This window comes from Fragaria vesca, linkage group LG7 (assembly GCF_000184155.1).
Source record: "Fragaria vesca subsp. vesca linkage group LG7, FraVesHawaii_1.0, whole genome shotgun sequence".
Taxonomy (NCBI): domain Eukaryota; kingdom Viridiplantae; phylum Streptophyta; class Magnoliopsida; order Rosales; family Rosaceae; genus Fragaria; species Fragaria vesca.
The window spans coordinates 8,394,119-8,406,192 of NC_020497.1; the positions used below are offsets into that span (position 1 = coordinate 8,394,119).

The window sequence follows — 12,074 nt, forward strand, 5'->3', positions numbered from 1 at the left end:
ATTTGTAGTAGACATCTTAAGGTTCATTCCAGAATTTGAATCACGTGAAAACTATTTTTCTAGATTAAGTTATGGTTTCTTAAAGTTTAGGGTCTATATCAGTAAATTCTGAGATTTGAACCAGTTGGCTTCTTTTCGAAAACTGTACAAATTGGTTCGTTATATGAGTTTAGTGTCTTCATGAAAGTTATAGATGACATCTTAAAGATCATTTGAGAGTTGGGATCTCTCAAAAATAATTTTTCTACAATTAGTTATGAATTTTAAAAGTTAGACGGGACGGGACGGGACGGGCCTGACAGGACTCAAAATTTCAATCCCGCGTCCCGTCCCATTGTTTCTCTAATGGGACGGGACGGGACGGGACCAGTGTTTTTAGTTTCAAATCCCGCCGGGATCGGGACTGGACCGGGACGGGACCGGGATTTACGGGATTTGTGCCCAGCCCTAGTATTAAGTTATTTAAGATGTGTATGTAAAACCACTCATAATATTAACATGGTAGACGTAGAAAATATGTCCAATATAGGAGCAAAACAACGTTATCGCTTTGGAAAGTAAGCAGCAGAACTTAGATATGTGGCTAAAATTATGTTTTCTTTACATCCATGTTCCTTTTTGTACCTCTGAGTCTCTGACTTTGGTTTTCGTTGGCATGCCCATTTTGAAATTTTATTGCATGCCTGGTGGTACTGCCTCGTTAGTTCCAGAGGAGCCAAATTCTTCCGCTAGGAATGGTTTGCTCATGACCGGTTGGTTAGCTAGCTAATTCTGACACCGAAAATATTATGGGTTTCTCATATATATAAAGCTTTGTGGGTTAAAAGATTTTAATAACAAAGATAAAAAAACAAAAATAACTCATTTGTTGTGTTTTGTTGTTTCTTTGTGGCAAGAGAGAAATGACAAGTCACTTATATGGTTATATTTCGAATTTTGATCGTTTTAGCTCTCGTGTTATATATTATTGAGGCTTGAGACATAATCTACTTGTCACAAACTGGGGAGAGTATTCAAACTCCACATATAAGAATCTTTTCAAGTTTTGATCGTTTTAGCTCTTTTGTTATATGCATAGGCGTACCTACACACGGGCTACGGTCTGCCAGATTTTGAAGAAATCTTACTTTATGGCTTAATTTTGGTTGAAAATATTAATTATTTAAAACTAGCACACCCTAAATTTATATACTTAGCTTTTATGTTGTTAAATTTAATTTAGTCCACATGTTATCTTTTTTTTTGTTAGATATATATTTTCCTTTTCTTGATACATTTTTTTAAAATGTATTTTTCATTTTGCTTAAACGCATTAGGCACGGTCGTCTAAAACACATGAATGTTTTTTTTTTTAATAAATTAGCTTAACGTTTTTATTTTTTCTCACTTTTTTCTCTCTGTTTCTCTTTTTTCTCTTGTTGTCTTGTCGTTTCTCTTTTTAGTAATTGAAGATTTTGTTTTTATTTAAGAGCGGGGTGTAATTTTGTCTTAGAATTTTGGTTATCGAACTAAATGTGGCTTTTTTAAGGGATATCAATTAACTAAATGAAAAAAACTACCTAAAAGGAGCTCATGTACCATAATAACAACAAATCTAGGTGACACATACATTGATCTAATATTTTATTTTAGTCCACCCCAGTCTAAAATCCTAAGTCCGTGATCAATTATAGTTCTTTAATATACTCAACTACAGACTTCAGTAGTTTAATCTCCTAAGTTAGTCCCTCTCTGATGAGGAAGCTTATCCTAGTAAAGATGGAGCAACGGGTAAAGTGATCAATATGCTGCTTGGTTCTTTTTCACTCTATCAAATGGAAACTCGATGATAGCGAATGTAACAAGCTGCACACAAAATCCCGAAGGAAGCACTAGCTATCTGCATGTTCATAGAAAATGTCAGAAGGCTTTATTTGCTTACTTGACCTTTATATCTTTTGAATTATTGAATTACATTTATTCTTTAATAAAATGATAAATAAAAGATTGAAGACTATGAGCAAATTCAAAAGAGGCCCCAAGAGAATTCTATTTTAGACATATCTACCTCAAATCATTTGATCCAATGTCCCCCCTCAGAAAGATGAGTAATTGAATTCTTTAGACCTTGCAATAATATTCATGACTTCATAAACACACAACTGATTTGGTATTCCACACACTACAAAAGGCAAGACCAAGAAAATATTAATAATCAAAGACACTTACCCTCCTCTTACTTTACCAAGCTTCTAAAGTCCTTCCCCAAATATAAACAATGCTATCGCCAAATTGAGTAGATACTTCTGAAACAAGGCTAAAGTAACTAAAGGAAATAAACTATATATCCTCAATCTTTACACTAGATTCATCATTTGAGGGAATTTTGATAAAGTATTCCATACTTGAAATTCCTAGTTCATTTTGGATACCAATTCTTGTGGTTCAACTAGATTTTCTTTCATGCATTAATTATTGTCATCAGCAGTTCCTATATATTGGCTTAGCTAGTCTCTCTCTCTCTCTCTCTCTCTGGGGTTCGAGTGGTTGGGAGAATGATGAATAACTACAAGTGTCCCTCTTTCTTGTTCATAACAAGAGAGCTGAGATGTTGTCACTTTCTGGGGTATGACAGAATTCTGGACTGGAGCAAAGAAATGGAAATCTCGAGGGGTTCACTATATAATGTAGGACAAAAAGTTCGGTCCATGCACTATGATCAGTATAGTCATGCCCCTTTGGAAATGAATATTCATCAATTATTGTGAGTTTGTGACAAGTCCCTGTGACAATAAGAAGCAATTATTTTTCCGTAGCCTTGTAAAAAGAGTATATAATGCGTTACATTCCATGCTTACATTATTGTTCTCTATTGTAACTCTTCAATATACTCATGCCAACTTTTGTTTTGTTTCCACAGAATTCTGTTCCGTACAATAACGTCATGATGAAGTCACTAGATTTAGGAGAACCATGCAAGAGAAAATGCCCCCACTAAGATTCTTGGTAAGGTAAAAATGTTTGCCACAAATCCACAATACTACATAATATCATAACTGATTGGCCAAATATGTAACTTAAAATGCTTTAAAATGATTAATTATGTTCGTACAATACTTTAGACGGAGTCGTTAATGGAGGGGCGGTTCTGTAATTTCAGGCCATCACAGTATCTGTCGGATTTTACTACAAGACTGAAGAGAGAGTTTGCCCGACATCGATCCCTAGACACGTCTCAAGCCGATAACCCAGACTCCCAGAGAGACTACATATCCAACTCATTGGCGAGAGAGAAGAGTCGAATCATTTCAGTTGGATTCGAAGATACAATCTGGATCTGAAATCAGAAATCCAGGAAGTTTACAGTTTATCAACAATTCAACATATTAAATCATCTGAGTATGTTATGCTTCGGGCAGCAATAGATGTAAGAATCTGTTAAATTTGTGCTCAGGTCTTCAATCAGGCGTTGTATTTCAAGAGGGCTATGAATCATGAGCATATAATTACAAACATAATTAATCAATTGTTCTTTCTTCTTCTTTTTCAGTTTTTTGTTTGAAAATGATCGTTCTGATTCTTTGATGTTCCCTCCTCACTGCTCATGGGAGGAATTTCAACTCAGCAATTAGACCGAAAAAAAGGGGGGACAATCAACAATAGGTTTACTCCAAATGAAATAGCCCCAGCAGATCAATTTGTTCTTCGTTGTTCTTTGTCCTTAGCAGATCACAGGTTTTTGTGTTGTTCTTCTTTTTTCGGGAGGGGTTTTGGTCTATGTCCCCCTCTCCCTTTATGTACTCTTTTGTTTCTTTTTTTCAATAAAATATCTGAAACCGGGCGTAAGGCTGAGCCTCCTAGCTTGACTGAGTTCCAAAACCCTTAAAAAAAAAAAAAAAATAAGCCCCAGCAGATCAATCAAACAAGCTTGAAAGCATCCAGGCTTTTAATTCGCTCTCTCCCTTAAGTGGTTCTCCATTTCTTCTTTGTTTCAGATTCGACTAGCTGGTATTTGAATTCAATTGTGGAAATTCGTTGAATCACTTGAATAATTCAGATTCCTGCTAATGAGAACTGAAGGAGATTTCAAGAATAGAGAGTGTCAAGATAAATAGAGAATGAGTTGTGTTTTATTTGTATTTTGTCGTTATCTAACTTGTTTTACTGTACTGTTATCAGTTTCTTACTGATAACGGTAGTTAAGTCTGCAATTACAACAATGACTTTGTTTTTAAAAATGTGTGGATAGAAACAAGCCATGTGCCTATGGCCCATTTTGGCTTACGGTGCTCCTGTGTAATCCAGCGCTTCCCTTAAAGCATAACAATAAAATTGTAAAAAAAGAAAAAGATTCCTACCAATAAAAAGACATGATTCTAAACTATAAATGAGTCATGAAGCGTTCGATCCGTTTACCAACGTGAAAGCTTCTTCATCTCGCATGCATAACAAAAGTCGTGCATGCATCGATCTTCCATTACTAACAAATTAGAATCGCCCATACTGCTGATATGATTTTCACTCGTCAAGTTTATATCAGAAACATATATTCGGGAGGTCTTACATTTAGTTTTTCTAGTCGTCATCAGATTTTGTTAGTATACGCTTGTTTATAGGACCGAGTTTCAAGTTTCGACATACAATGAGGTAATTAACAAGTACCTCTAATGATATGTATGATAGTTGTTACTAAAGGTATGTTGTTGATCTTTCAGCAAAATAATTGATGGAAGACGAAGATGTTACGGACTGTGTTGTTGTTGTTGGATCGTCTCCAACAATTGTTTCCCACCGGGGACCAAATTAGATCCAATTCTCCCTAAACATTATGCAAACTATGAACCTCTCTATTCTAATACAGTGAAATTCAAAATGATCGATGAGTCCCTCTCCTTAGTTGGCTTTTCTCAAGAGTCCCTCTCCTTAGTTGGCTTTTCTCAAATTGTGGTTCAAATCGAGCTGACGCATATTCATCTCATATAAGGAATCCAAATGCATTATTGAGAACAAGGCTTGCTCCTCAAGATGTACGTAGAAGGTCAATTTTGGTTCCACGTACTACATGTCGATCATAAGTTGGTCAAGTCTTATTGGTGTTTATATTTGCTATATGTAGGTGGAAACTTGAATGAAAATCCTCGAGCAAACACACATCACGACGCTCTACCTGTCAATTTTGATCAAATGTCTCAATAGTCCCACACCTTTAAATATGAAGGAAAGAAAAGAGAGGAGAAGACTTCATTGTCATATATGATTTTGGTCCAGTAGTGCAAATGTGCAATACACACAACAGAGAGAATACAGATCGATGATGGTGAAGAAGAACACATCCAACTAAGAAACCCTAGCCCTTTTGACATTTTGCTTTGCTTCTCTTATCTGTTTCATTTGGGAAAGGCGACGAAGGAAAATGGTTTGGGGTTCATTTGTTAAGACAAGCAAAATGATTTACGGTCGATCCCCAGCTAGTATATGAAATACGAACATTGCTATAATATACTACTCGATACCAAATCCCCAATCCGATTCAATCTAACTCAAAGACTACATACGTCAATTGCTACTCCTATATATTTAGTACATAGATCGATCAGGTAATTAATGAGTCGAAGCTAGTTTGCTTTATTTTCTGTAGAGGTTTCGGCTTTGTCCTCCTTTCGTTGTATCTCTTTTTTCTTTAATAACACTAGCCTTCTATTAGTGCACGGTGTCACAAAATCACCTCTAAAATTAAGAAGTTAGTTAATCTTCATTTCTTAATTTATATATATTTGTGATAAGAATGACAAACTTGTATCCCATTTTTCATGTTTATTTATCGGTTTTTGTAAGTGCAGTTTTCAAACTATTGTAATCTCACTTTTTATCAACTATCCATGTTTTTCTCTTCCTAATTATCTCTTTATTTTATTTCTTTTATTTTATTATTTTGTTATTTACCATGGTAACACTTGTTCTTAATAATCTAAATTAATTTAATAGGGGTAATATTATCAAAACATAATTTAGTAATTTAAAGACTGCTCGTTTTAAAATAGTAGAGATGAGTGGTAAGGACGTTTAATCACTTTAATGTCTTTCCTATCTCTCTTTTTGAGCAAAGAAAAAAAAAAAATTAGTCCAAGGTTGCTAATGAGTCTCGTGATATAGGGATCGTTACCTGTTTTGCCAACTCCAAACTATCGAAGAGATCGATCTTATATCAATAGAGAAAATCACAAGTCAATTACACCCTCAGCAGAAAGAAAAAAAAAAAAAAAACTAGTATAGTGGAATTCTTCAACTTCTTTAAAAATTGTTTATATGAAAAGTTTATATATTTTGATCAATCGGATAAACTTGTTGATCTAGCAGTCTTCTCCCACATTAGCTTGGGTAACAAAGTCTAGGAAATTTTGCTTGCGGAGTGAACCAACATGTTATAAAATCGGCCACTGGTACAAGGCATGTGCTCCACGAAGTTTATATAGTAGTGTAAAGCAGTTTAAGTCATTGTCACCAGCTATATACCTCAGAACATCAATGGAAGTTCGACAAATGTGATTTGCATATATGTTGAGGATGTTGAAAGCAAATGCATAATGGTTAAATATACTCATTGAGACAGAGATTAGTAGAATTTCTTATAGCCAAATGCATGCGGTGGTAGTATCTTAATATTGAATATTATTGATGTGTATGTGTGTTTAACATATGGTTGCATCCATTGTTTTCATCCCTAAAAACCAAAACCCACAGGAATTTCAGATCTTGATGATCATACTATGACACTTCATCATACTTACACTGTCTTCTACCAAAGATTCCTCCATCAGTCGAAGCATGTTTCAAAGTTTCAATTGGGACAGTGGTACCTAATATATGAACTTGTAGTTTTAATTTATTTGGGAAAAGGGATAAATTTATTAACTAGTTATTATCAAAGCATATAATTTTTCACACTAAAAACGTAAACAACGTACTAGATTTTTTTTTAGTCGAAACGTACGGTTACATACCAGCTAAGTCGCATAATGTATAACTCTAAGACCTTGCTAACCATCAAATGTGATCGAGTTGGTAAGAGTGTAGGTGTGGAATCCTCATACCTAGGTTTAAATCTGGTCAATGCTGATTAGAGTTAAATCTCAAGCGTTCTGAAATAATGTCCCGACACAAATTAATTTCTGAGCCTAGAATTCCTTTAAGGAAACCGTGTAATCTCGATTAAAATAAAACTTTGAAAGCTCGCTAGCTAGCAACTAGTAAGCGACTCACCATATATGCTCCTTTTGAAGGTAAACATCGTGGTCAACCCCATTGTCCAATAACAAGCTAAAGATCCAAAGGAATGTGAAGTTGCAAAGAAGAAGCATCATGGGCCAAAGCCATGGCGGATTTTGATGATTAAAGTGACAAAGTAGTATTATAGCCCTAAGTTCATATTATTAATTACAAGGTTTTAGGTGTTGCAAGCGGTCGTAGTCTGCAAAATGTGATTCACTTAGTATTAGTGTGTTACATGTATATGTATTGTTTGAACAATATGGCTACTCCGCAAAATTTAAGAAACTCCACTTCTATTTAAAATTTTATCATTTTGAAGTTTGAAACCCAATCGAGCTGGAAATATCAACCTCACAATCATATTATCCCATTTAAAAAAAAAATACAATATATGTGTAAATTATAAAATCGGTTGCAAAAATAATAATATATACCGCGACTTTGGCTCTCTTTTTATCTCGCTCTACTAGGGTTTAGGGTCTGAGTCTTTTTCAAGTTGTGTGGCGGCTCTTCTGTGGCAACGATTGTAACAATGACGACAACACTAGCTACAAGACTTTCGTTGAAGAACGGTGAGGAGCCGGTATATTTAGAAAACCACAAGGTTCCTGAAAAACAATTCTTGGCTCGAAATTTTTATCTGGTGGGGAGGCTGAATAGCGGCCCGTGTGGTTTTGTTCAACTCTTCCAGAGCGTGGTTCACTCCATGTGGAGGGTGTGTGGACTCTTGGATGTGGTTGTAAGGGGTGATTGCTTTCTCTTCACATTCAGTCAGGTACGAGATCTGTAGAGGGTGAAAAGAGGAGGACCATGGCTCTTTCAACGCGCCATGATTCTTCTCAATGACTATGATGGTTTTGGTGATATTGTTGTAGTAAAGTTGGACTTTGTTTGGATATGGTTTACAATTTGAAGGATTCCTCCGACGTTTCTGACCGAACCTATGGTCAGTCTAATCAATGGGATCATAGGGGAGGTTCTTCTTGTAGACGGTGCTTCTTTGCGTAGATGAGAGGCTAGGGTGGGGTTGTTTTGTCAATCCATGATCTGGTTCGTCTTGATCGTCGAGTTAGGGCCCGTTTCACCTACTGACGTTCTCTCACCACTTTTGATATGACAGGCTCCTTGGGCACTGCAGAACCTGTAGCATGATTAATCACGACGACGAATAGTGTCCGCGAGAAGGAGAAGAAGCTCTGACATCGGTCATCTAAGATTGAGGAAAGGCCAAGCATGCATGCCTACCCTAGTCTTTAGGGCATAGGCTCCATCCCCTAACCCTCTAACTCTTATGACAACGTTCATGATCCCGCCTCTGCCTTCTATGCCGAAGAAAAGGAGGATCCAAATTCGATAACTCCCAATAGAGTGCTTGGCTAGTGATCGAGGATGTGATGTAGTTGTGTGGTAACCACATGCAACATGAGGCTTCGCCTATGGAGGAGGACAAGCTTGAGGATGGGAAGTGGGCCAAGCACAACCTCGCTTTGATTTCGACAACATTGCAACTAGTTGACCTAGGGTTTTCCACATTGGAGAATGGGCTGTTCCAAGTGGTGGTTTGTGATGCACCCAAGGTCTACAAGAAGAGTGGTAGGGCTCGTGGCCGAAGGCAACCCGCACAGGATTACAAGTTCATCAGATGCTGCATCCATGGTGGTGACTACTCCTGAGGCTGGAACCCTAGTTAGCTTGCAGGAGGTTTTCGGCGAGAGGCAGAACCCTAGTTGTTGTGATGGTTCCCTTACATCCCTAGCTTTGAGGGGTTGCCCCCTAATCTTAACGTCGTACACCGTTGGGCCTTAGGCGATAATGAGATTAGGATACTCCTCCGAAGTTAGGGTAATGTTTATTGTTGTTTTGTTTGGTTTGATTTTGAGTTAGTTTTCCTCATCTTGAATTTTGTTTTGAGAACCTTGTTCTAGTTTTGGTTTTCTAATTTTTTAGTATTAAGCTTGAAAAAGTTGAGTATCAATTTATAACTAGCAATTTAAACGATTGTATTGAGCTTGACCAACTAAGGTCGTTTGATTATTATTAATGAATTTGTCATCCGTTTTTCTATGTATATATATATATATATGTCAGAGCTTTGTCTAGGTTATATATATACACATTTCGTATCGAACATAATAATCATCATAAATTCTTGACAAAGCTTTGACAAGTAAAATCACCCACGTTTACCGATACAAATTTATTTATAAAATGAGCTGCTATACATTTTACAGAAGTCGGTGAAAGCATTTCTAGCATACTTGCGTCATAATCGGTCATCCTATTTTTGGTGAAGTAATTGGGTCAACTTGAAGGTGGCATATGAACAAAATAACAATAGTCAAATTTCAATATATTTATTTCTTTTTGTTGGGAATTGATAATGTACTTGGATCACTCCACAACATAAAATAAACGTGAAATATCTTAGGTGGTTTCCTTTCAAATCTGGTGGACCAGAAAATCTGTGGTGTGTATCATTGAGGAGTCCCCTGTAAAAGTTTACAAGAGATTCATTGTAGTATGGCATATCAAATGGCCTACCATACTCACTGTTAGACCCAAAAATATGAACACATGAAAAATGGAAACTGGGTTTGTCACACAGAAGCAACAAAATATAGATATATATTGTATGCATGTATCATCAACATGAAAGGATGAAAGGAAAAAAGAGAGATTACTTGTAGCATATGGTAAAGCTTTTGGCCCAGAAACAAAGAAAGCAGATGGGGAAGGGAGAAACAAAATGAAAAAAGAAAAGCAAAGAATAGGAGCAAATGGGAGTAAAAAAGATGGTCTCACATGGGGAACAAATTAGCTGAACTGTAGTCTCTGTTATATATATATATATGCTAATTTGGGGTCCCTTCTAGGCATGAAGCTTCTTTATATTTCTCCTTTTTCTTTTGAATTTGGTTTTCTGAAAGTCATAAAAACCCCCCAACAACACCCTGTTTGCACCACTCTCATTGTTTCTTCTTAACCTCTCAACAAGCTAGAGTCCAATCATGGCTAAGAAAATCAACATAGAGAGTGATCCTCATGGAAACCTCCACACCTCCTCTTCTTCCTCCTCCTCCACCTCAATAGTAACAACAACAACATCCCATGATTCTGTGATTGATAAAAGAACAGAGAGTGATCAGAATTCAGAGAAGCTCTCAAGCTCAACAGGGCAAGAGGATAACAATGGGAGTAACAATGAGCCTAACACCAAGAAGAGGCAGAGGAGCAGCAATGATCATGGCGATGGAGGCAAGCACCCGACTTTTCGAGGAGTACGAATGCGTTCTTGGGGCAAATGGGTGTCTGAAATCCGTGAGCCGAGGAAGAAATCAAGAATTTGGTTAGGGACATATCCTACAGCTGAAATGGCTGCCCGAGCGCACGATGTGGCTGCTCGGGCTATCAAAGGTGCTTCTGCTTATCTCAATTTCCCTGAATTGGCTCAAACTCTTCCACAGCCGGCCTCTGCTTCTCCCAAGGACATTCAAGCTGCTGCTGCAAAAGCTGCTTCTGCTTTGGAGGAGATGAAGAAATGTGGAGCTGAAGTGGAAGAAGAAGAAGAGCAAGCAACACAACCCAGCAAAGATGAAGAGACAACTACTACTACTGCTAATACTAGTACTAGTACTAGTAACAGTACAGCTTGTTCTTCATCTTCCTCTTCAGTTGATTATGATGACAAATTGTTTGACCTTCCAGATCTTTTCATGGATGGCACAAATGGAAGTTATCAGTTTTGCTTTTCTTCTTCTTCATCATCATCATGGCATCTCTGTGCAGCAGATACTGGATTCAGACTAGAAGAGCCATTCTCGTGGGAGTATTAAATAGCAAAGTGAGTATTAAGTACTCACTGGATTCAGTACAGTGAGTTTGTCATTGTTTTCTTCTTTTTTTATCTAAACAGAAATAATGAAGCTTCAAAATTCAATCACATTTTGGAACAACCAGACCAGAATCATTAGCAGCTGTACATTTCAATTGGGTTTGGTCCAGTTTGGACTTTGGACTCTATGCTGCAGAATTATGCAAAAAAAAAAAAAAATGAAGACTGGGTGTTAGCACTTGTTGCTTGGCTTATAGTTTTGGCCCTGTGAAGAAAGAGAAAAGGGCGTAATCTTTACTGCAATGTACTATATGATGAGCAGAATAAAACTGTGATTGGTTTCAATGGCTCTGTGCAACTTTAAACAGAATGATTTTCCAGTCAAGTTTCCTTTACTAAGGGGTTTTCTTTCTTTCATGGGGTTTGGAGAAATTGACTGTAAAGTTCACCTCCTTAGATGCTTCATCCTTCATGTTCTTATGGAAATTTATTGTACAATCCACTTTTAAAAGCTACCCACCTTCTTAGATTTACAGATAACCCCTTCCTTTCTTTTCTTTTCTTGATTTTTCAATATCCCTTTCTTGTCGGAATGACACTAGTAAGAGAATTGCATCAATGTAGTAATCATTCTCTTTACAAATTCCTTCCCTTTATCATCTTTTGGAAATGTAGAGAAACTGTTCTCTGATAACTATACGTTTAGGATCATGGTAGAAATATTCTTTTACAAAATCAGAAACTACCTCTTTTTGTCCACCTAACTTGTAAGTGTCACCTAGTCACCTAGTCTTCCTAAGGTAAAAATCACCTGAATTGTAAGTGGCACCTAGTGTTCCTAAGGTTGAAACAAGCTGATACTCCCACTTTGGAGTTTAAGGAATCTGAAAGGGGGGGAGGGTTACCCCTCACACTCTGTTTCTGATTCTCTCTGCAGTTCATGCCAATAGAGAACAAACATTTATAGAGCTAAACTCATCAGTCATCAATATTT

General features: G+C 36.8%; 1 protein-coding gene across 1 annotated transcript; it reads left to right on the forward strand.

Annotated features, from left to right (window-relative positions):
- Nucleotides 1–9,957: 9,957 nt before the first annotated feature.
- On the forward strand, nucleotides 9,958–11,413 carry LOC101296035 (ethylene-responsive transcription factor ERF034-like). Its single transcript, XM_004306957.1, has one exon. The coding sequence runs from the start codon at nucleotides 10,257–10,259 to the stop codon at nucleotides 11,079–11,081; it is 825 nt and encodes a 274-aa protein (XP_004307005.1). The 5' UTR covers nucleotides 9,958–10,256; the 3' UTR covers nucleotides 11,082–11,413.
- The last annotated feature ends 661 nt before the right edge of the window (nucleotides 11,414–12,074 follow it).